Source organism: Martes martes (genome assembly GCF_963455335.1).
Source record: "Martes martes genome assembly, chromosome: 9".
NCBI lineage: Eukaryota > Metazoa > Chordata > Mammalia > Carnivora > Mustelidae > Martes > Martes martes.
In genome coordinates, this window is record NC_137896.1 from 132687246 (window position 1) to 132713296 (window position 26051).

A 26051-nucleotide genomic window follows, 5' to 3' on the forward strand; every position below is an offset into this window, starting at 1 on the left:
AGATGGTAGTTGTAAATGATCAGATTTTCTGGTTTCTGAAACTGAATAATGCATTTAGAATAGGCTTGCCTTTTTTTTTTTTTTTTTTTTTTTTTTTTACAAAGTCATCAGTGTAACGGAAAAAATCGTGGCTGTGAATGTGTGGGAAGATATGTTTTAGGAGAACAGGAGAAGATGGTCTAAGGATTTTTGAAATAATGTTCTATTGTCTCTCTTTCCCTCTGACCATTAAAAAACCACAAGCGAACTAAAATTACCTTGTTTTGCTCAAAAAGTTAAAAATACTTGTTGCTATGGAGACAGTCCCAGTCTAGATTCTTTCTGGCAGTGTAGACTTAGGCAAACCCATGGGAAGTAACATTTCATAGTTTCAGCCCCACAGTTGACAAAATTTGTTCCTGTGGTTGAGATGAAAAACATACCTTTATCTTCGGTATTCATGGGCACATTGAAAGGGTAAATAATAATTGAAAAATTCTTGCTCACCACACCCAGATTTTATGTCAGAACTGAAACTGGTAGAAAACAAAAGAATATTAAGCTGACTAAATAACTAAGTATGTATTTTAATGTCTGTGTTGGATATCTTATATTTATTTTCCTTGTAGGAATTGTGGATTAATTTTTTTCAAGAGGAGTTCTCTTTAGAAGGAGAAAAAAAGCATGAGTGCTTTTAAATATAGAAAGTAGCAGTGGTTAATTTTGCAGAGCAATAAAACCGGCTTGATTGCTAGAGGCAGCACAGTATAGGCTTTTGAAATACAGCACTTTGGTTTCCAGGTTCATCATTTACTAGCTGTGTAACCTTGAGTATGTTGATTGACCTTCAACCAGCGATATTTACTGTGTGAAGTGGAGACAGTGTAAGCAGAGCATGTAGCGCTGAGTAGGTATTCAGTAAGTCATACCTAACACCAGGCATTGGTAAATTTTTTAGACAAGCAGGATTTGAACTTAAACTGTCCATGTGTATTTCCTTATTCTTCACAGTCCCAAGAAAATATGAACCCATAAGCTGTTTGAATCTTTTCCCCCTAATTCTAGTCTTTTGTTTTGCAGAATTCTTAACAGCTAAAGAAATTTGTCAAAAAAAATTTTGTCTATTCGTCTTTGTAGGTGACATAATGCTAAGTACCTAGTAAAACAGTCATAACTTGCATGGTGTTTTATTAATGTCAGCTCTCAACTTATTTTTAAGGAAGCTTAATTTTATGTGCTTTGAGTAAAATTTTATGTGAAAATTTTATGTGCAGTAAAATTTTATGTGAAAATTTTATGTGCTTACAGTAAAATGTGAATGCATGTTTTTCTTCAGGCATTTTAAATTATACCTGACTTCAAGTACTGAACACTTTTCCCAAAATTTCAAAGTCGTGGTGGTAGATGGTAAAGATGAAAGTGAGTACACTGTCAAATGGCAGGACTTCTTCAGGGGACACGTAGTTGGTTAGTATGAAGCTTGTTTGTTTGCCCTTGTGTCTGGGGGTATTAGGTGTCCAGATCTAGTTTGATTTCATATTCTTTTTTGGTGGGAGGAAGAAGGGGTGTCAAAGGAGTGCTCTTTGTTGTATCTAAGTTATGTAAGTTTGAAAGGAGGAACGTTCAAACAGGAGGAAATGACGATTATCTTAGCATGGATACTGATCGTTTATTTTAATGATTACAATGAATTTCCTCCCATTTTTTTTTTAAGATTTTGTTTATTTATTTGCAAGAGAGAGATCACAAGTAGGCAGAGAGGCAGGCGCGGTGGGGGTGGGGTGGTGTGGGGGGAAGCAGGCTCCCTGCTGAGCAGAGGGTCTGGTGCAGGGCTCGATCCCAGGACCCTGAAATCATGACCTGAGCCGAAGGCAGAGGCTTAACCCACTGAGCCAACCCGGTGCGGTATTTCCTCCCATTTGATAAGAATTTAACCTCTTGTCTCCAGGGAAGGATCGTAGGCTTCCCTTATGAGATTTTAAACAGGGAAGCTAGGAGGTAAAATAATTTGACTTTATGATTCTGTTAAGTACTTATCTAAGATGGTGTATCAAATGAGCAATTGTGGCTTACTTCTGGAACTTCCTCTGCAGAAAAAGAAATGGCATTAAAATCTGCAAATAGGGCGCCTGGGTGGCTCAGTTGTTAAGCGTCTGCCTTTGGCTCAGGTCATGATCCCAGGGTCCTGGGATCGAGGCCCACATTGGGCTCCATACTTGGTGGGAAACCTGCTTCTCCCTCTCCCACTCCCCCTGCTGTGTTCCCACTCTCTCTGTGTCTCTGTCAAATAAATAAATAAAATCTTAAAAAAATAAAAATCTGGGGCGCCTGGGTGGCTCAGTGGGTTAAAGCCTCTGCCTTTGGCTCGGGTCATGATCCCAGGATCCTGGGATCGAGCCCCGCATCGGGCTGTCTGCTCAGCGGGGAGCCTGCTTCCCTTCCTCTCTCTCTGTCTGCCTCTCTGCCTGCTTGTGATCTCTGTCAAATAAATAAATAGAATCTTTAAAAAAAAAAAAATCTGCAAATAGAGCAAGCCCTATGTGCTCCAGATCATGCTTTCTGCCTTCCTCTTAGTTTATTCGTTGTCTCTCTCTCTCTCTCTTTTTTTTTTTTTTTTTTTTTGAGGAGGGGGTGGAGGGGGCAGAGGCAGAGGGGGAGAGAGAATCCTAAGCAGGCTCCACACCGAGCGCAGAGCCTGTGGGGGCTTGATCTCACAACCCTTAGATCATGACCCAGCTAAAATCAAGAATTGGATGCTTAATCAACTGAGCCACCCAGGCGCCCTTCTCTTAGTTCTTTCTTAACCATATGTAGTAAGTGATGTTATTTCAGAAGAACATCTACACGTTTGTTTTTGTTTTTGTTCTATAACACACTAGGTAATTTTTACAAGAAGACTGAGGGAAAGAGAAAGGTTTCAGATGAGTTGAGGCTACTCTTTGGAAATGTGACTATCTTGCTGCTTACTGGGGCATCTGTTTCTTTGTGGCAGATTTCTACAGTACCTAGGCACATTCCACTCTGATGAAGGACTCTTGATTTTTATTGACACTAGTGCATAGTTTATTTTTTGATATAAGTATTTCTTAATGATGGATTTTTCTTTTTCTCTTAAGGTGAGCCTGACTCTAGAGTTCTAGCCCACATAGGAGATGATGATATCACAATAAGAATCAACACAGATGGGGCAGAATATAATATAGAGGTAAATCTATATGTACATTTTTGGGGTGGGGGGAGCTGTTAAAAAAGCCATTTCCCAGTTGTTTCAAGAAGACAAAGGTCTTTAATTATACTTTTTTCCTTGTGTTTGAAGTTTTTGCCGTTGAATTAGATGATTTTTTAAATAATTTTTAAAATTTTTTATAAACATATAATGTATTATTAGCCCCAGGGGTACAGGTCTGTGAATCGCTAGGTTTACACACTTCACAGCACTCACCATAGCACATATCCTCCCCAGTGTCCATAACCCCACTAACCTCTCCCTACCACCCCGCCCGGCAACCCTCAGTTTGTTTTGTGAGATTAAGAGTCTCTTATGGTTTGTCTCCCTCTGGATCCCATCTTGTTTCATTTATTCTTTGCCTAACCCCCAAACCCTCCACGTTGCATCTCCACTTCCTCATATCAGGGAGATCATATGATAGTTGTCTTTCTCCGACTGACTTATTTCGCTCAACTTAATATCCTCTAGTTCTAGCCACGTCATCGCAAATGGCAAGATTTCATTTCTTTTGATGGCTGCATAGTATTCCATTGTATATATATACCACATCCTCTTTATCCATTCATCTGTTGATGGACATCTAGGTTCTTTCTATAGTTTGGCTATTGTAGACATTGCTGCTATAAACATTCAGGTGCACGTGCCCCTTCGGATCACTACGTTTGTATCTTTAGGGTAAATACCCAGTAGTGCAATTGCTAGGTCATAGGGTAGCTCTATATTCAACTTTTTGAGGAACCTCCATGCTGTTTTCCAGAGTGGCTGCGCCAGCTTGCATTCCCACCAACAGTGTAGGAGGGTTCCCCTTTCTCTGCATCCTCGCCAGCATCTGTCATTTCCTGACTTGTTAATTTTAGCCATGCTGACTGGTGTGAGGTGGTATCTCATGGTAGTTTTGATTTGTATTTCCCTGATGCCGAGTGATGTGGAGCACTTTTTCATGTGTCTGTTGGCCATCTAGATGTCTTCTTTGCAGAAATGTCTGTTCATGTCCTCTGCCCATTTCTTTTTTTTTTTTTTTTAAGATTTTATTTATTTATTTGACGGGCAGAGATCACAAGTAGACAGAGAGGCAGACAGAGAGAGAGGGGGAAGCAGGCTCCCTGCTAAGCAGAGAGCCCGATGTGGGGCTCGATCCCAGGACGCTGAGATCATGACCTGAGCCGAAGGCAGAGGCTTTAACCCACTGAGCCACCCAGGCGCCCCTGTAAATTTTTTTTTGAAGATTTTTTTTTTTTTTTTTTTTAAAGATTTTATTTATTTATTTGACAGACAGATCACAAGTAGGCAGAGAGGCAGGCAGAGAGAGAAGGGAGGAAGCAGGCTCCCTGCTGAGCAGAGAGCCCGATGCGGGGCTCGATCCCAGGACGCTGGGATCATGACCTGAGCCGAAGGCAGCGGCTTTAACCACTGAGCCACCCAGGCGCCCCTTGAAGATTTTATTTTTTGACAGAGCACAAGCAGGGGGAGGGGCAGAGGGTAAGGGAGAAGCAGGTTCCCTGCCGAGCAGGGAGCCCCATGTGGGGCTTGATCCCAGGACCGTGGGATCATGACCTGAGCCGAAGGCAGACGCTTAACGATGGAGCCACCTAGGCGTCCCAATACTATAAATTTTAATAACATCCAGTTTGCATGGCCACTAGTTATTTGTCCATCCTTGTGAAAGAGAAGTCTGTCTCTGGCCTTGCGGTCTATTTTGGTCTGCTAGTATGTAGACCATCTAATGTCAGTGTTGTGGGGAGTCTAGCTTACCAGAAAGAGTCAGAAAATTAGCATAAATTAAATGAGCATTTACTTCAAAATAGGCGAATTAGTTAAGTCTTAAATTTACTTATTCTTTTAGTTAGTCCATTTTTTAAATGTACCTTTATTTTAAAAAGTACTCCCAGAAATTTTCAGAAAATATATCTGAAATCTTACTGAGAGATAGAACTACTGTTAACATTTTGATGAGTATCCTTCCAAATTTTTTTCTGTACATGTATGCACACTTAGGTGTTTATACTTTTTCCTATAACATTAGGACCATACAGTATGTACAGTTTGTTGTCATGCAGTTTTTTAAAAAGATTATTTGAAGGGGGAGGAGAGAGAGAGAGTGAGCACAAGCGAGGGGGAGGGGCAGGGAGAGAGGGTGAAGTAAGATCCTCACTGAACAGGGAGCCCGACACAGGACTTGATCCCAGGAGTGCATGATCATGACCTCAGCAGAAGGCAGCTGCTTAAGCAACTGAGCCACCCAGACACCCCTGTTGTCACATTTTTTCTAAATTTTTTTAAAAATTCAGTTTAGTTAACATATACTGTCATGCATTTTTTAAAATTGAAGTATAATTGTGAACATTTTTCCATATTAATAAATGAAGATCTAAATTAGGGTCGTTAAAAATATTTTATTTATTTATGTGACAGCAGACAAGCCGGCAGAGCAGCAAGCAGAGGGAGAGGGAGAAGCAGGCTCACCGCTGAGCAAGGAGCCTGAGGTGGGCCTTGATCCCAGGACCCTGAGATCATGACCTGAGCCAAAGGCAGATGTTTAACGGACTGAGTCACCCAGGCGCCCCTAAAGTTTTTAATAAATGCTGCCTGTTGGTTCCTTGAAACATGGTACTGTTTATTCAACCAATCTCCCATTGATGTTCTTTTTTTTTTTTTAGTTTCTAATTTTTTGAAATAAAAAATGCTTCAGGGGCGCCTGGGTGACTCATCGGCTAAGTGCCCGCCTTTGGCTCAGGTCATGATCCCGGAGTCCTGGGATTGGGCCCAGGGTCAGGATCCCGAGCCTGCTTCTCCCTCTCCCCCTGCCACTCTCCCTGCTTGTGCGCATGCATGCGCACGTGTTCTCTCTGTCAAATAAATAAAATGTTAAAGTGCTATAGCAAACAGCTTGGGCATGCCTTTCGGTGCATGCATTTAGTTAGGACAGTCTCGGTGATCGGAAATCCTGTGGGTTTGGGGAGGACACCGTGTCAGCTGAGCCAGGGTTCCGCATTAGCCGCTCTCGCAGCTAGGCAGCTGCAGAGCTTTCTTCCGTCCCCTCACCGAGGTGGATGTGGGTCAGGTCGTCCTTCTCCAGCTTGTAGCTCTGATGTCTGGACACATCCTTCAAGGTTGCCACAGATGGGAAACGAAGCTAGAGAATCCCGCAGGGGCTTTTAAGGGCCAGACCTGTAAGTGGCGACATCACTTCCACCCAGGTGGGACTGGAACTCTTGTCTCTGACTTGTCTGCAAAGGAGCCTGGGAAATACCCTCTTGTCTTGTGCTCAGAAAGAAAACAGTGTAGGGAATGCTCAGCATTGTTTCTGCCACTGTGCATGTGTCTGCTTATTTCCTTAGAAGAATCTATTCCTTTTTAATTCAAAATGTGTACATGTAGGATCCAAGTTAAATTTGCTCAGATTCCTCACTTTTCCAAATAATTTCTTGGGGAGAATTAACAATTCTGTTTCTATCCATATCTCCTTGTCTCACTAAATAAAAAAATGGATATAATTAATATTTTATTGTGTGATGTTTACTCAAAAGTAAACTCAGCAGGTTTATTGAAGGACTTCTACATGAGATTAATAATCTTTTAATAGAAAAAGTGGTTTACTGCAATGGCAGTTTTTATATCCTTTATTGCATAATTCTTACCTGCATTTAGCCTGATACAAAAATGATAAAATCTTAGACATAAGAGTCAACAGGAAAATGTATATATCTTATTTTTAACATTTCACTATTAAACATTTTAAGCCTTTACTGATTTTATCACCAAAGTTTGCTATTTATATAAATAAGCCTAGGTTAAACTTTAATCATAAGTTTATTTTCTCCTCCCTTTTTGCTTTGAAAATGTTCAGATTTATAGAAGAATTATAGAATACCCTATAACCCTTCATTAACTAATAACACAATATCATGTTTGCTTTATTGTCCGCCCCCACCACCAATCCTTTGAAAATAAGTTATAGACATCATGACACTTCACCCCTGAATGCGTTAGTGTGCATCTCCTAACAGTAGATATTCTTCTACATGGCCACAAAAACAATAACACACCTAAGTAAACAAACATAATCTAAAAATACATAGAACATCCAGTCATCCTCCAAATCTCCCTCATAGATATTTCCCCCTCAGTTTAGGATCCAGGAGGTTCTTGCTCTTACTTAGTTATGCATCAGATGACTTTTTCTGGCAAATTGTTAATAGTGGTGAAAATAGGATTTGCTTTTATTAGCAGTAATAGTAGCTACTTTTATCTTGAAATCTTAGTAAATAACTGCATTCATGATTTTACATTATCTTCGAGATAGGTGTGTTAGTACTTTACCCAGTGAGAAGAGTTATCTTCAGATAAGTTACTTGTTGAAGATACACAGTAGGGGTATGGTTGAGGTTTAAACCTGGGTATCTCTGATCCTAAATCCTGATTTTTTTTCTGTGTTATACTGACTATATCAGGAAACTTAATATGAATTTAGAAATGTTTGTCCAAAAAAACCATTTTTGTCTTTTCCTATTTGTAGGCCAGACGAAGGTCCCTACAGCCAAGGTGTTGGTTAGGTAATTTTCTGAGGTTTCTGCTAGCTCTGCCGCTCATTGTTTCTTAAATCTACCTCATGTGGATTATGAAAGAAGATCCACACACATACCCTTGACCTTTGAACAACATGGATTTGAACTACATGGGTCCACTTATATACAGATTTTTTTCAGTAAATGTATTGAAAGATTTGTGGAGATTTGCAACAATTTGAAAAAACTTGCAGATGAACCATGTAGCCTAGAAATAATGAAAAAATTAAGTTAGGTATTATTGTAAGAATATAGTGTATAATACATCTAATGTACAAAATATGTGAATTGACTGTTTATGTTGTTGGTAAGGCTTCTGATTAACAGTAGGCTATTAGTATTTGTTTTGGGGACATCAAAGTTCCATATGATGGATTTTCAACTGCATGGGGGGGGTGTCAGTTCCCCTAACCCTGGCATTGTGGAAGAGTCAACTATATTTAACAGCTTTATTGAGATAAAATTCACATACTATACAGGGGCACCTGGGTGGCTCAGTGGGTTAAGGCCTCTGCCTTCGGCTTGGGTCATGATCCCAGGGTCCTGGGATTGAGCCCCGCATCGGGCTCTCTGCTCAGCAGGGAGCCTGCTTCCTTCTCTCTCTGCCTGCCTCTCTGCCTACTTGTGATCTCTGTCTGTCAAATAAATACATAAATAAATCTTTAAAAAAAAAATTCACATACTATACAGTTCACTCACTGAAAGTATGAAATTCATTGACTTAGTATATCCTAGAGTCACGGACGTCATCACCACCATCCATTTTAGAACACTGTCCTCGCCCCCCGGAGCAGTACCGGACCCTTTAGCAGCCCACCGCTCTTTGCCCCCACATCTCCAGCCCTAGGAAACCACTGATCATGGTCTCTTCAGATTCGCTTGGTCATTCACAGAAATGGAATCGCACTATGTGGTCTTTTATCACTGGCTTCTTAGAATGCTTTTAAGGTCCAGGTCCATTGTAGCCTGTGCCAGTGCCTCATTTCTTTTTCCTGCTGAACGCTGGTTTGCTTTGTGGGGATGCCACGTTGTGCTTGCTCATCAGTCGGACGTTTGCGTTGTTTCCCTTTTGACTGTTACGAAGAATGCTGCTGTGAACATTTGTGAGCAGGTTTCTGTGTGAGCAGGCATTTTCAGTTCTCTTGGGTTTATACCAGGAGTGGAATTCCTGGGTCATATGGTAACTCTATTTTTAACCTTTTTTTTTTTTTTTTTTAAACCTTTTGAGGAACTGCCAGACTGTTTTCCGTGGTGGCTGCACTGCACATTCTCACCATTTTACATTCCCTAGTGTGTGAGGCTTCTGACTTCTCCGCATCCCCACCAATACCTGCCATTACTTGTCTTTGACTCCAGCCATCCTGGTGGATGTGAAGTCACATCCTTGTGGTTTAGATTTTCATCTCCATGATGGATATGGAGGGAGATTGCATATATCCATGTATATATAAAATACAGGGGTGTTTGTATGTGTGTGTACATATGATGTCTTTTTTGTACTTTCCTCACAAGCTGCCTGGTTGGATGGGACCAGCATCCTTATAGGAACTTGGTTCTTGACTTGGTTATCCTTTCGAATACGTTAGTTCTGATTTACTGTGACCTTGCAGTAGGGGAAGTGAAGATTTTTTTTAAAGTGCTTTCCCTGAAAGAGGTGCGTTTTAGGCACATTGCTGCAAGTTTTCAGTCTTCTCTCCTATGTATAAAACCTATATGGCAAGAAGATACTAAGGACACCAGAATGAGAAGCATGCAGGGACAGAAGGCTCATCTCCCGTTTGTTGCTATAGGTCGTCACCTGGAGTGGGGTTGGTGTGCAGCAGGTGTTACCTAAATGTTTTTGAGTGAAAGGAAAAGGTTATGTATTTCTTTTTCTGGATCTTTTAAAAGATTTCCTAATTTGTACACAATGATGCTTTTTTTGTATACAGATATAATCAAAGGGTGAGTAACCCGTGTATTTATCAGCATAGAAACTTAAGAGAAATTGAAATGATTTATTTATTTTTAAGATTTTATTTGAGACAGAGTGTAAGAGAGAGTGTGGGGGTCAGGGGAAGCACGATCCCTGGATGCTGGGATCATGACCTGAGCTGAAGCAGATGCTTAACTGGCTGAGCCACCCAGGGGCTCCTGAAATGATTCATTTTTGATAAAATGACTAGTTAGTTTACTTAACCTGGAAATGAGTGTTATTTAAAAGCAAAGGATGTTGTAAGAATTGAGTATTTAGGAATTCTTCTATTTTGCATCTCAATTATGTATATTTTCTGTTTTAGCCACTTTGGAGACTAATTAATGATACTAAAGACAAAAGAATATTAGTTTATAAATCTGAAGATATTAAGAATGTTTCACGTCTACAGTCTCCAAAAGTATGTGGTTATATAAAGGCGGATAATGAAGAGTTGCTTCCAAAAGGGCTGGTAGACAGAGAGCCACCTGACGGTAAGACTTAAAAATATATATCAAATAAGACACAAGAATTATGGCTGTCTTCAATAGGGGTGGTTCTTAATTGATTCATAATTACAGTATTTGACTTGAAAATAAGAGTATTATTCAGAAATTTCTTTTAATTTTGCCTATAATGTAAGAACTGAAAATACTAGAAAATAATGGTAACAGTAAAGATTGGAAAAAGTCTACAGAAAAAGGAAATTGAATAATCTGAGGGAAATTTTCTTTTTTGGTAAATAGATGTTAAAGAAGGATTGATAATATATAGTGCTTAAGTGGGTGTGGAGAGGAGGGAAAAATATTTTACTTGGTATTTAGAAATGACATAATAATACTGTTGAAAGACAATCTTTAGGTAAGTTTATAAGAAATTAGTTGGTACAAGGAAAGGTCTGTACTGTTTAGAAAGGTTTTCAGTCTTGGGACAGATCGCTCTATATATTTGTATGAATATATGTTTTTAAGATTTTTTTATTTTTAAGATTTTATGTATGTATTTGAGAGAGAGAGAAAGCATGCGCATATGTGTGCACGCATGTGTTGGAGGAGGGGGAAAGGGAGGGAGAGGGACAAGCAGAGTTTACACAATGCAGGGCTCCAACCCAGGACTCTGAGATCATGACCTGAGCCAAAGTCAGACGATTAACTGACTGAGCCACCCAGACACTCCCAAGTTTTATTTTTAAAATAATCTCCACACCCAACGTCAAGCTTGAACTCACAACCCTGAGATCAAGAGTCACCCACTCTACCAACTCTGCCAGTCCAGCACCCCAGGGTCATTAAAAAACTAACCATCTTGGAGAAGTACTCTACTGTCCTGATTTTTGAGGACTTAGAAAATATGACTGACATTTTTGTATATAAATAAATTCTCAATTGAATATTTGATAAGAAAAAGGACCTGTTACCATAAACTAATTTTAATGTCTGATTATCTTGATAGTTTTACCATTTTGCATAAATTGAAAACTTCTAGAAGAAAATGATTATTTCATAGTCCAACAATAAATTAGATGATTGTTTAACTTTAAGTACTTTTTAAGTTTCCTTATTTTAAAAATTAAGGAGGGCCTTTTCCTTGGTTTTGAGTTCTATCATTTTAAAACCTCCTATTACTTTTTACTTTTCTGTCTTCTTCCATATGGTTTTTTGGTTGAAGACAATCTTTAAGGATACTAAGCTCAAATAATGTTTATTTCAAAAGTATGCTAGATTTAAAGTGTTACTATAAAAAAACTCCTTGTTTTGATGAATTTTGATTTAATAGTGCATACAAATTCATATTAGAGCTTGTTCATCGGGTGAAGAGAAGAGCCGAGCCCAATCCCATGAAGAACACGTGTAAACTGTTGGTGGTAGCAGATCATCGCTTTTACAGATACATGGGCAGAGGGGAAGAGAGTACAACCACGAATTACTTAGTAAGTATCAGATATTGGATCAGGTCACTGGACACAAAATCGAGGTAGGTAGGCATATTCCATTTAAGAGAAGACTTCTGTATTGTGAAATGTAATGAAATGAGATCTGTTTCAGTTGCTCTGTTATTTCCTAAGATAATGGGGAGCTCTCTGAGGTTCTTACACTACTCTGTAGAGAGTCTACTTTCAAATTTTTGAAAATCCACATTACCTTTGAACTAGTATTTTCCGCACAATAGAATTTTCATGCATATTAAGGTTTAACATTTTTTATTCAAGTGAACTCTTCGAAAACATCACTGCTGTAGTAATGGCCATGACACATGGATGAATGTATGCTCCAGAGCGAAAAAAAGTATTAGTCTGGACTTGTGTGTGTTCTCTGCTTATAAGTATATTTCAGAGAAGGTGGTCAGTTTGGTGTTTATCGTATAAAATAGCTAATTGTTGGACTATAACTTCATGGAGTAGATGGGACTCTTGTGGTCATAACCAACTATAGGGCAAAGATTCAAAGGAAGGGCTCCAGACGTACTGATGCTGGGTGTTTGTGCCTTTGCTATTACAATTTGAAAAGCCAGGGAATCCCATTTCATTGACCTTTTTTGTTAGTATGATCTCATTCGTCATTATATCTTGGCACTGACAAAATGTTGTTGTTGAGGGAATAAAAGAATGCAGCTGTTCATGAACCAAAAGCATAGGCCCCCAAAGACGTCTTTCTCATTGCCTTGCTTTTTCCACTCCCTGTGTTTTATTCATACCCTCCCTCCCCCTGCTCTCCCTCCCCTTCCAATGTCAAGTGAAGGAATTTCTTATGAGGGTAGTAGGAGTAGTGTGTGAAATCACTGTTCTTGTTCCTAAGTAGGAGAGATTCTTTCTTGAAAATGTTCCTTTCTTAATACGGGCTTTGTATTAATGGGTCTTAATTTACTTTTTTGTTCATTACCCCACAAATATGAATATAACGAGAGGCCTAGTCTTAAAAATTGCATTTCTTAGTTTTACACTTACTATAAGTAAAGAACAATTTTTAGATCGCTAATATGCTTCACGGTTGCTAGAACAAGCCTCATGCAGCCAGTTTGTGAACAGTGAACTAGTCTGTTTGAGGAAAAGATGGGTAATGAGCATTTTGTTCTTATGTAGTTGGGGTCACCCTTGTTCCTCCTCCCTCAGTATTCTGTCTACCTTACCTCCCATCTGAAAGCAGAGGACAGAAGTAAGGGGGACCAGTGGAAGCTCACTCCTCTCCTTCTCTCTGCCCAGGCCTTGGTGCTGGACTTTGCCCAGTGAGGGCCAGGGGTAGGTTGAGCAGCATCCGTCCGTGCCCCTCACCTCTTTCTGAGGAAGGCATCTGAGGTTCTTGGCGAGAGATGGAGTGGCGATGGACTGCTTCTTAGAAGGGCAAATTTAAACAAACAAAAAAAAAGGGGCAAATTTTAGGTATACTGGTTGACTTTTTTTTTTTCTTTTTTAGATTTTGTTTATTTATTGGCAGAGAGAGAGAGAGAGATCACAAGTAGGCAGAGAGACAGGCAGAGAGAGAGAGGGGAAGCAGGCTCCCCGCTGAGCAGAGAGCCCGATGCGGGACTCGATCCCAGAACCCTGAGATCATGACCTGAGCCGAAGGCAGAGGCTTAACCCACTGAGCCACCCAGGCGCCCCTGGTTGACTTTTAAATTTCATTTTTATAGTTGAATGGAATGGCAGTTTTTTAGAAGCCTGTTATTGATATTTTGGTTCATATGCAATTGATATCCTAAAATTTGAAACGAACTGTACCATTTCTTGATTCTGGTAGTAATACTCTAAGCTTGAGGCGGGGAATAATTCTTTTGTTAGTGTCATCAGTGATGAAGATTACCATCTTAATGCTAGTTTTGTGAATCAGTGGAAACTTTTTACAGTGGTGTTTTCTCTAAACTGACCATTTTAATCCCTGCAGAATTTATTTCATGTTGCAGAGCGGTAAACATACACATCTTTCTCTCATTTTCTCTTCTAAACACAGATAGAACTCATTGACCGAGTGGATGACATCTATCGGAACACTTCATGGGACAACGCGGGTTTTAAAGGTTATGGGATACAGATAGAGCAGGTATTTACCAATGGATGTGGCTGTGGCTGTATAATTCCGCTGAGTGATTCGATGCAAATATGTGTCACTTGTATTCAGAACCCAAAAACTTATCTTCAACTCTAATCTTACAAATTTTCAAATGCCAGTGATTTTCATCTGATTTGTATAGTGTTTTTGAATTATTTACAGATTGTGAAGTTGTTTGTTCTTAGGCTTGTTGAGACAGGAAGGCTTTTTAGGCTGCTGTGATCTCTCTTTTTTTTTTTTTTTAGATTTTTTATTTATTTATTTGACAGAGAGAGATCACAAGTAGGCAGAGAGGCAGGCAGAGAGAGAGAGAGGGAAGCAGGCTCCCTGCTGAGCAGAGAGCCTGATGCGGGGCTCGATCCCAGGACCCTGAGACCATGATCTGAGCCAAAGGCAGATGCCCAATCCACTGAGCCATCCAGGTGTCCCTGCTGTGATCTCTTCTTTCTCTGAATTTATGTTTTTATCCCCCTTCACTGTTTTACTTTTTTGATTATGCTTAATGTCTTTAGTTAGAATGTTGGCACGTATTGTTGAATCCTTAGAAATTTACTCAGAAATACTGTGTGTACATTTGCAAGGAATTTATGCATATAGAACCAGTAGATCTCTTTTCCTCAGAATTTTCTGGTTTCTTCTAACCTGTGAATAGAGCGCATCCAGTAATGGTGTATTGATGTCATTTTAATTATATCTCATAGTAAACATTGTTCGAAAATGATAAGACTAATTTAAAAAAATTCTGAAGTTGGGTATTGCTTTGGACAGATATTTAATATACAAATTATTATCTCTTGTTTTTTCCAGGCTCTGTGCTAAATTAGCCATGTTCTTAAAGGTTCTATAGTATAGAACTTAGAGATTAAGAAACAAAATTTTTGAAATCATGCATATTATATAAATGTTAAACTTTTATAGTACTTGTATAAAACTAAGAGAATTATTTTTCCCTTTTCCATTCTCTTTTACTGTTTTGCATTTTCTTTTAAGTTATTATTTGACTAGGTAATATATACACATGGTACAAAAGCCAGTGAAAAGTAAGTCTCTTCAACCTCTACTATTGTCAAACCAGTCCCTTTCCCCAGAGACATCCATGTCACAATCTCCTAAGTATCGTCCCGGAGAGATTTGGTGCATGTGTAGCATGTGTATGTGTATGTGTATATTTGACACATGGTGGTGTGCTCTACTCTTTGCACCTTGCTTTTTCATTTTGCGTATATGTTGATGGTTGTTCCATTGTGGTACATAGAAAGCTGCCTCACTTGTCTAAAACAGCAGCATCATGTTCAGGCTTTAGGAGACCAATAAATAAAACTCCGTTTTGCCATAAGAAGTTGGAGACACTTGGAAAAATGGTGCAGTGTAGATTTGAAATGCCAGCTTTGGCATTGTAATAATGATAATAGGTGGGTTGGAGGGTGTGATTTAGATGTGCAATCACAGTGGGGTTCCATCTGTTTCATCCCAGAATTGGTCTTGACCACCCACCACCAAAGCTGCAAAGCCCCCCGCTGTGAGCTTGCCACGTGGTGGCCGAGCGGACCAGATTACACCCCCTCCAGGCAGGCACATCCAGAAGAGAGGCCAGAAATGGCTGAGTGGAGCATGGCTTTGTTCTTTTCCTTAAACACACTCACTGGTCGATACGTTTCAACTCCTTTGGAGGAAAGCCTTTCTTCCTTTTTTTATTAAAGCAGGATTAACATGAATTTTTACTGTATGTCCAAGGAAAAGCCCCTGTTCTTTATCATCTTTTATTTCTGTGGGGTGCAGTGACAGACATCTAGTTCTTTGTCTCTGAATTATTGACTGTGGTTGGAGTAAATATTTTAGGCTTAGGAACCCAGGTTCTCATTTTATCAAACTAAATATAGAAGACATAAGAGTTTAGGAATACATTTATAAATTGATAAGTAATATAAAAATAAATAATAAGCCATTGACATACATGTTTACCATATCATAGCATACCAAGCATATCATATGCTTCTCAGGGGTTTTTTAAATGAATATTAGAGCTGAAGAATTTTATGGAATTTTAGTTTCAAAACATTTTTTCTAGAATGGTGGATGATCTTATTTTGAATAGCTGAAACGGTGCAGTATTGTGTTAGTCTTGTGACTTTTTCCTGAAGTGTTCTAAGTATATTGTCTCTTTAAGTATAGATCCGCATTCTCAAGTCTCCACAAGAGGTGAAACCCGGTGAAAGGCACTATAACATGGCAAAAAGTTACCCAAATGAAGAAAAGGATGCTTGGGATGTGAAGATGTTGCTAGAGGTAGGTGGTGGAGTCCCGGATGTGGTGCTGCTGTTAGCACCCTTGGTGGTTTCTCTAGCACATGGGGCGTGTCTGCATCAACGAAGGGGCGTGCTGAGAAAGGTCACTGAGAACCAGGAGCAGCGCATCCTAGTAACCCAGCAGTGACCCTTTAGCGGGGCAGACAGCAAGACGGGCCAAAAGGTTGTCAAAATGAAAAATGCTAGAAGGCGGTTCTTCTTGACCTTAATATCTTCAAAATCCGGTTGAAGTATTGAGACTTTAGAAAATGTATAGTCAATATAAACGTTTTTTGCACACCATTCTGTTCAGGTTTCTTTGAAACTTATCAGTAGATCTGCTAGGTCAGTAATTGCCAAACAGTATGAAGATGAATCAGTAGAAATACAACTTGAAGATGTGAAAGTTTTCTACAGGATTTAAAAATCTTCGTGATTATATTCTAGTTAGAAATCTGAAGATAGCCTAAACGTTCTGTGCCTTATGAGTCTTGCCTTGACGGGTATGATTGATCCTTTTTGCCACATATTTCAGCGTCTTGAGTTTGTGTATGCAATTGCTTTGTCGTAGAATTGCCTTCCGGGAAGTGCTAGTGATCTTCTGATATGTTCGTGCGTGTGTTGGTTTCCTCTGGCTGCTCTAACAAGTTACCGCAGATTTGCAGCTCGTGTAACAAACGCGACTTACCAAGTCGTCTCTGTGGGTTAGTCCACGTACAGCGTGGCTTATGTCTCACAAGGCAGAAATTAAGTTTTCAGAGCTTGGCGTTAAAGGATATTGGCAGCTCTTCATCCGGGTCGAGATGCACAGAGTGCTGCCCGTGTTGCCTACTCTCTGTGTCTTCTCGGCTGGGACCCGCTGCCCTGCCAGGTTACTTCTCGAGAGGCTCGGCGAGGGGAGCGGGCCATCAGGACTGCCGGTAACGAAGCGCTGCACACTGGCAGCTTAAACAACGGAAATTTATTTCTCACGGTTCTGGAGGTTGGAAAACCAGAGCAAACTTAAAACGAACAAAAACCCTGGGCGCTTGGCTGGCTCAGTCGGAGGAGCACGCGAGTCTTGATGTTAGGGTTGTGATATCGAGCCCCACGTTGGGTGTAGAGATTACTGAAAATAAAAAACAAAAACAAAACCACCACATACAAAACCAGTGGAGTCCTTGAAATACTTTAGGGGGATCTGTTTGGTACTCGGTGCTGACATCCTGTGGACGGAGCATCCAGGCTCTGAGACTTACGGAATTGGAATGTCTCCAGGGCCGGGCTGTATGGCTTCACACCGGCCCTCTTGGTTTTGAACTGCTCTAAAAAGCCCCCAAGTTCTTTCCTGTCCTGTCCCCCTCCCCGACTAGATGGTACTCCACTTACTTCCTGTACCGGTGGGTGAAAATTGTACGCAAGCGTTGTGCTGCGGGTTTGTGTTCTGATGGAGAGCTGCAGTCGGTCACATGGCAGCGTTCTCCAGGGTCTGGTTGAAACGTGTCTGATGTAATTGTTAATCTAATTAGGAATACTTTTTTTCTTAAAGCAATTTAGCTTTGATATAGCCGAAGAAGCATCTAAGGTCTGCCTCGCACATCTTTTCACCTACCAAGATTTTGATATGGGAACCCTTGGGTTAGCTTATGTCGGTTCTCCCAGAGCCAACAGTCATGGAGGTGTTTGCCCAAAGGGTAAGTTTCCCATTTGTTGTGCGGATGTGTGAGAATGGCAGGCTGATTAGATTATATTGTTATCCTGTGGTAGATAAGCAATTTGTCTCTGTTTCCTTTGTCCTCTAGCTTATTATAGTCCAATTGGAAAGAAGAATATCTATTTGAATAGTGGCTTGACCAGTACAAAAAATTATGGTAAAACCATCCTTACAAAGGTATGTTCTCTTATTTATTTTTTTTTTTAAAGATTTTATTTATTTATCTGACAGACAGAGATCACAAGCAGGCAGAGAGGAGAAAGCAGGCTCCCCGCTGAGCAGAAAGCCCGATCCTCACAGGACCCTGGGATCATGACCTGAGCTGAAGGCAGAGGCTTTAACCCACTGAGCCACCCAGGCGCCCCTGTTCTCTTATTTTTTAAAAGGATAGAGTTTGAGTTTGTTTTAGTAGAACCTCAGCTGTACATATTTATGTAGGTATCTTTTAAAAAAGTAGTACATACTTCTGTTTGCTTCTGCCTAAAAAAATACATGTTTTTTTGGTGGGAAATGCGAAAATAAAAAATATAAAGAAAAATAAAAAGCTACCTGTGAGATTTCTTTTGAGGCTGGTCAGGGTCCTTGTTTTTCCTGAAGACACCCCTCCTGGAGCCCTTCATCTTGTGGATTCTCTGCAGGCTGCTCGGTTCCCAGTCCTGCAGTGTAGCTGTCGTTAAAAGACTTCCCAAACCCTCTCGTTTCCCGGACTTCATGTTCTTTCTCTTTCTTTTTTTTTTTTTTTTTCTTAAGATTTTATTTATTTATTTGAGAGATCGAGAGGGAGGTAGCATGAAGACTGGGGGAGAGAGGAGGGGCAGAGGGAGAAGCAGACTCCCCACCAAGCAGGGAGCCGACGCGGGGCTTGATGCTGGGACTTCTGGACCCAGACCTGGGCGGAAGGCAGATGCTTCACTGACTGAGCCACGCATGCGCCCCTGCTCATGCTCTTTCTTGATTTATACCATCATTTTGGTATAGCATATCTTCCAGGAGTTTCCTAAGAAAAGGGTACATGAGAGGCAAATTGAGATTTTTACATATCTGAAATGTCTTTTTACCCTACACTTAAATTTGATTGGTAAGTAAATTTTCTCAGCATTTGCAGGCATTGCTCCATTATTGTCTTCTAGTGTTTTGTGTTACCCTTAGAATCTGAAATCATTCTAATTTTTTTATCCTTTGTATGTGACCTGTTTTTTCCTTTAGAAGATTTTAGGATCTTGTTTTTGCCCAGATACATCCATTAGGAATGTGTTAGGCACATTTCAGCAAATTCATAAACTGAAAGTCCAACAAACAGTGACTTCTAAGAGGTGTATTTGCTTCAGTCAACCACAGGGTCATGGGCGGCGTCCTGTGGATGCTGAAGCAGCTTAGTGATGCTCCCTCAGGGAACCAGGATCTTCCCGGTTTTCACCCAGCCCCTCTGAGCACAGGCCTTTGTCCTCATGTGTATCCTCTGCTCACAAGATGCCTCTCTTCTGTGTTGCAAAAAGGAGGACAGAGCCTCGTCTGTCCCTTGTAAAAGAAAAACAACTCTGGAAGTCCCACCCCCTGGCTTCTGTTTATATCTCACTGGACAGCCTGACCTACCTTCAAAGAAATACGGGAAGGGGCTATTTTAATAGCGTACACTGCCAACTTGAGCAGGATTAGGATTTTTTAAAGAAGGAAGAAGGGGAGAATGGGCATTGCTGGGAAATACTAGTTTCTGACACACTGGTAGTTTGGCTCCAACGTTAACACGTGGTGTAGTTTTTTTATCCCACTGTGTTGGGCCCTTCAGTCTGGACACACCGAACTCCCACAGGCCTGCTGCTGTTCTGTTGTTGATCTCGTTCACCAGGACCCCGTTTAAGAAAAGCAGGGCCTAACTGGCCAAAGCAGCTGACGGTTGGATATTAAGTCATAGCGTTTTCTTTGCATGATTCTTTAAGGAAGCCGACCTGGTAACAACTCATGAATTGGGACACAATTTTGGAGCAGAGCATGATCCGGATGGCCTAGCAGAATGTGCCCCAAATGAGGACCAGGGAGGAAAATACGTTATGTATCCCATTGCCGTGAGTGGAGATCATGAGAACAATAAGGTATGTATCTTTTGGAGTTTTTTGGGATTAGGAAGGAAAGAGGCTATTATGTTTAATTATAATGAGAGCTCAGAAGAGCCTTCCATTCCAGGGATGGAACTGTGAATTACTAAGTACCCTCAAACTTGGTTGTGTGTTTTAGAGTGAGGTGTGGTGCATCGAATCTGGTTTAAGTTCTTATTTGGACTGTTATCAAAGTTAATTGTGTTGATGGGGACTATATGGAAAATTAGTGATAGTAATGGCTCATGTTGGAGGTATAGATGACAGGCTCTGGTGCAAGTTAAAAATTTCATGTCCTCTCTCTCTCTTTTTTTTTTAATTTAATTTTTTTTATTTTAATAAACATATAATGTATTTTTATCCCCAGGGGTACAGGTCTGTGAATCGTCTGGTTTACACATTTCACAGCACTCATCATAGCACATACCCTCCCCAATGTCCATTTCCCCACCACCCTCTCCCATCCCCCTTCCCCCCCGCAACCCTCAGTCTGTTTCTTGAGATTGAGTCTTTTATGGTTTGTCTCCCTCCCAATCCCATCTTTTCATTTTTTCTTTTCCTACCTCCCCCCAAACCCCCCCACCTTGCATCTCCACTTCCTCATATCAAAGAGATCATATGATAGTTATATTTCTCCGATTGACTTATTTCGCTAAGCATGATACCCTCTAGTTCCATCCACGTCGTTGCAAATGGCAAGATTTCATGTCTTTTGATGGCTGCATAGTATTCCATTGTGTATATATACCACATCTTCTTTATCCATTCATCTGTTGATGGACATCTAGGCGCTTTCCACAGCAAACGACATATCAGATAAAGGGCTCGTATCCAAAATCTATAAAGAGCTTATCAAACTCAATACCCAAAGAACAAATAATCCAGTCAAGAAATGGGCAGAGGACATGAACAGACATTTCTGCAAGGAAGACATCCAGATGGCCAACAGACACATGAAAAAATGCTCCACATCACTCGGCATCAGGGAAATACAAATCAAAACCACAATGAGATACCACCTCACACCAGTCAGAATGGCTAAAATTAACAAGTCAAGAAATGACAGATGCTGGCGAGGATGCGGAGAGAGGGGAACCCTCCTACACTGTTGGTGGGAATGCAAGCTGGTGCAACCACTCTGGAAAACAGTGTGGAGGTTCCTCAAAAAACTGAAAATAGAGCTACCCTACGACCCAGCAATTGCACTCCTGGGTATATATCCTAAAGATACAAACGTGGTGCTCCGAAGGGGCACGTGCACCCGAATGTTTATAGCAGCAATGTCCACAATAGCCAAACTGTGGAAAGCGTCTCTCTTTTTTTTTTAAAGATTTTATTTATTTGACAGAGCGAGAAAGCACAAGCAGAGGGAGCACCAGGGGTGGAGGGAGAAATAGTCTCCCTGCTGAGTCCCCGGACCCCAGGATGATGACCTAAGCCAGAGGCAGACACTTAATCAACTGAGCCATCCAGGCACCCCAAAAGTTTCATGTCATTTCTTATACAAGCTGTTGCTCCTTTTAACTCTACTTAATTTGCATGTTTTCATCAACTTTTGCAACAAAATACATAATTTGCCAGATTATAAACCCCTGTGGGAAAGGCCCATGCTTGTCTTGTTCACAGCTCTGTCTCTAGTGCCTAGCAGGGGTACCTGGCATGTAGTAATTTGTTGAATAAATAAATGAAGTTTACTGCCAGGGATTTCTGAGAGTACACTGATCCCGTGGGAGAAAGTAAGCCTGGCTACGACTGACTCTCAGAGTCTGGCCTGCAAGTGTTCACAGGTGTCTGTTTTGTGCATTTCACTTAAGCGGCACAAAGCGTCAGGAGGAGAACACGCTGGTGGTGGTGCCGAGTTAGAGAGGGCTGGCTCTAACTGGGAAAGATGGTGAAGTATTTCTCCTGGTTCCTTTTTGGAGCCAGGCCCTGGCTCTAATTTAAAGCCTGGCAGGGAGCTATAGGAAGGGATTATTTTTGTGTTTCCCTGGCCTTGACCCTGCTTTTGGAGGTTTCTTTCTTCTGTTCTTTTTGTCATCTTTTTCCTTGGCTCTTAAGTATACACTGTCTTCCTCTCTTGTTTTGCACCTTAAGCTTTATATTTCCTCTGCTTGGCAGCTTGTGCCCCAGGCGCTCTGCCCTCCGACTTGCCACATGCTCTGTTTCTCAGAGTTGTCTCTGCATTTTATTTTCTTTTAATGATTGATTTATTTTTTTAATTTTAATATTTTTAAAAGATTTTATTTATTTATCAGAGAGAGTGAGCACAAGCAGGGGGAACAGCAGTCAGAGTAGGCAGAGGGAGAAGCAGACTCCCCGTTGAGCAAGGCACCCGATGTGGGACTCAGTCCTAGGACCCTGGGATTATGACCTAAGCTGAAGGCAGCTGCTTAACCAACTGAGCCACCGAGGTTTCCCTGATTTACTTATTTTTAAAGAGAGAATGTGTGCTCGACGGGGACGAGGGACAGAGGCAGAGGGAGAGAGAGAATCTCAAGCAGACTCCCTGTGGAGCCCAGCACAGGGCCCGATCTCATGACCCTGACATCACAACCTGAGCCGAAGCAAGACGAGAGATGCTCAACTGAGCCAGCCAGCCGCCCTCTCTGCATTTCTAATCGTGTACATTGTAGCTTAGCGCTATTCAGTAGAAGGTTCTGGGATGACGAAACATTCTGTGTTAATACAGCAGCACTACCATAGGTGGCCGTTGAGCACTCCAGATGTGACCAGAGAGACCAAGTAACTGAATTTTAAATTCTGTTTATTTTATTATTCCTTCTAAATTCTGTTTTATTTAAATTCAATAATGATTGCCTAGGGCTGGAGCTGGGAATGGGAATTAACTGTAAAAGGACATGAGGGACCTTCCTGGGACAAGAACATGTCCACAAGCTGATTTATGGTGATGGCTGCCCTACTTGGTAAAGTTATTGGAAATCACTGACTTGGACACTTGAAATGGGTAAATTTTGTGATATATAAAATATGCCTTAAATAAAGCTATTAAGAAACAAACAACAACAACCACCACCCAGCGTGAGGGGAAGTGGTGAGGGCACAGAGGAGGGGGAAGCTGTAAGGATCGCTGTTGAAGCTGGGGAGGGGCATGTGGGCGTTCACAGTCCCATTGTGTCTACTGTGCAGCTGTGTGAACAATTTCTATAATAAAAAGTCGGAAGTATGTGGTGAGGAAGAAGAAATTGAAATAGCCACATTTGGCTCCTGCCTGTAGTCGAGACGGTACACTCCCTAGTCACTTGCTCCTTTGCTCCTTTGTTATTGAGGATGGTTTGAGTACTTTGGGGGAAATTGTCTTACTTTGTAGACTTGTCCTCTACAAGTTCTCCTTGTGAAATTTCCCTGTGAGCTCTTCCATGGCCTTGTAATGACTTCTAAGGAGAATAGTGCCTGGACAGAGCATTTTTTTTTTTTTTTTTTTAAATTTAGGGAAGTGGGGGCACCTGGGTGGCTCAGTCAGTTAAGCATCTGCTTTTGGCTCAGGTCATGATCCCCTGGAGTCCTGGGATTGAGCCCCATATTGGGCTCCCTGCTCAGTGAAGATTGTGCTTCTCTCTCTGCGCCTCCCCTGCTTATGCTCTCTCTCTCTCTAACTCACTCTCTCAAGTAGATAAATAAAATGTTAAAAAAAAAAAAAATTCAAGAAGCGCTAGTCATCCACATTGGGCATAGAGCTTTTTTTAAAAAAAACAAAACAAAACACGGGCAACTTTCGGGGCACGTGGCTGGTTCGGTCAGTAGAGCACGTGACTCTTGATCTCAGGGAGTCCAAGCCCCCTTGGGACAAGAAAAGGAGGTGCTAGTTTATCAAATAAGAGCAATTTGTCCATTTATTTATTTTGTCCTAAGCACATCATGTTTAGTGTATTTCCTATTTTCCCAAGTAGTGATCCTCTTATAAAAAGATACTGGGTGGGACGTCTGGGTGACTCAGTGTGTTAAAGCCTCTGCCTTCAGCTCAGGTCATGATCCCAGGGTCCTGGGATTGAGTCCCTCATGGGGCTCTCTGCTCAGCAGGGAGCCTGCTTCCTGTCCCCGCCCCCCACCACCACCTGCCTCTCTGTCTACTTGTGATCTCTGTCTGTCAAATAAATAAAATCTTTAAAAAAAAAAAAGATTTAAAAAAAGGAAAAAAGATACTGGGTGTCTTCTGATCTACATTTGAAATGAATTTCTTAATAAAAATGTTTGTAACTAGGTAAAAAGTGCTCCGTTTCCTTGACCTCAAAAGACAGGGCCTGGCACCTCCCACAGGCAAGCTGCTGAGGCCTCAGGCCTCACTGTGCTCACGTGGCACGAGGGGGGTGAGCTCGTGGGAGGGTTTGTGGGCACAGGTGGAGAGGGTGTGGGAAGGGCGCAGACAGAGGCCAGAGGTCTTCAGGAAGCTCTGCCCCAGGGCCCCGGCCCTCGGACTGTAGCCGTGGCGGGTTAGTGAGGAGGCTGCTTATTGCTTCAGTGTGGATTCTGATTTCCTAGCATCTGGTCTTACATGAGCGCGCTGCTAAGACTGAGTCCGCGCATCTGCAGTGCTTGTGAGTAAACCCAGCAAGTTCTAACTGCCCGAGGCCTAGACTGAAATAACAGACCCCTTAAATATCTTCACCGTAGAATAAATGGGAAGATCCTTAAAAAAAAAAAAAAAAAAAAAAAAAAGCAAAGACCTGGTTAATAATTCTGTTTAGGGTGATAAGGTCTTGGATATCATTGTAAAAGTAATCCTTTCAGTATCTGATTCAGCGATCACTGTTCCCTTTGGAGGGTCCTGTGCCCTCCGCTCTTCAGGGGCTCCGTGGCTCTCATCTGGGGCGAAAGGGAAGCCATTTTAGCAACTGTGCAATAGCTGTGGAGACGCCGTCTTGCGGAATCACTGCACAGGTTTTCCTTCAGTCTCTTACTCCCTTTGTTGCTAATTTCAGATGGTTTGGGAAATGGACTTCATTTCAGAGCTCCTGGTAAAAATACTAAATTTATAAGGAAGCCATTTCCCTGGTTCTGTATTGCAAGTGGAGAAGCGAGGGCAGAGGCTTCCTGTGGGACATTGGTCACCTGTAGAAATCTCAAACTTAAAATCCTGGAGACCCATGTGAATGTTTTGGTAACAATTTGGATTTTTATCATTTAATAGACTATATGTAATATCCTACCTCTTACTATGCTCATCTGTTTAAAGACCTGAAACATGGGTCATTGGTACACACGGCCCGGAAAAAGGAGGTAAATCAGACACAGACTCCGTTTTGCACCGGAGTCATCCTGTCCGGGAAGATGGCGGCGTGTGCCGTGCTCTCACGGTCACTGCCGCGGCGCTGGGTGCCAGCGGACAGTCTGAGGGGGGCCAGAGCCTCGGCCCTCTGGCTGGGACTGGCTGGGACGCGCGCGCTCCGTCTTCGTACGGCCTGCCTGGGGAGAAGTTTGGCCCCTAACCAGACGCACGCCAGCTTTTGTGCGCCCAGCTGAGGGGGACAGCTTGATTCCATGTAGCCGGCTTTGTGAGGTGACAGTGGTGGAATTTGACAGACCTTCGAGGTGGCTGTGCTTGTGGCTGTTACAGTGAGAGTTTGTCTCTAGAGAAGAAACACAGACACTGCTTGGGAACGACGTGGTGTCATTTTGGTTCCTTGGTGCCCTTCCTCTTGTCAGATGTTCTCAAACTGCAGTAAGCAGTCCATCTACAAGACCATCGAGAGTAAGTCCCAGGAGTGTTTTCAAGAGCGGAGCAACAAAGTGTGTGGGAACTCCAGGGTGGACGAAGGAGAGGAGTGCGACCCCGGCATCATGTACCTGAACAACGACACGTGCTGTAGCAGCGACTGCATGCTGAGGGCCGGCGTGCAGTGCAGGTGAGCGCGGGCAGCGGCCACCCGGGCGGGGGGGAGGCTCACAGGCGTGTTTGTCTCCTTTTGTCCTTAACAGCAAGGAAACAGCTTTCTGGGAAGCAGTGTGACTTTATGTCACAAAATCTCTAATCTTGTAGGCTTTTTGATTCAGGATCCCACAGCTCAGAGTCTTTTTTTAAGGAAACGAAAGAGGTGATTCAATGAGGATGTTCACAGCTGCATTCTTCTTCTTTTTTTTTTTTCCTGAGATTTTATTTATTTGACAGAGACACCGTGAGAGAGGGAACACAAGCAAGGGGGAGTGGGAGAGGGAGAAGCAGGCTTCCCGCGAGCAGGGAGCCCGATGCAGGGC

General features: G+C 41.8%; 1 protein-coding gene across 1 annotated transcript in view; it reads left to right on the plus strand.

Moving 5' to 3' along the window:
• The window catches only part of ADAM17 (ADAM metallopeptidase domain 17), a 54820-nt gene that overhangs the window by 15680 nt on the left and 13089 nt on the right, over positions 1–26051 (plus strand). The window contains exons 3-12 of the mRNA XM_080814173.1: positions 1316–1446; positions 3096–3184; positions 10053–10221; positions 11524–11657; positions 13672–13761; positions 15943–16056; positions 17584–17728; positions 17837–17925; positions 19686–19838; positions 25503–25702. Of these exons, the coding sequence (XP_080670299.1) occupies positions 1316–1446; positions 3096–3184; positions 10053–10221; positions 11524–11657; positions 13672–13761; positions 15943–16056; positions 17584–17728; positions 17837–17925; positions 19686–19838; positions 25503–25702 (1314 nt within the window). The remainder of the gene's footprint in view (positions 1–1315; positions 1447–3095; positions 3185–10052; positions 10222–11523; positions 11658–13671; positions 13762–15942; positions 16057–17583; positions 17729–17836; positions 17926–19685; positions 19839–25502; positions 25703–26051) is intronic.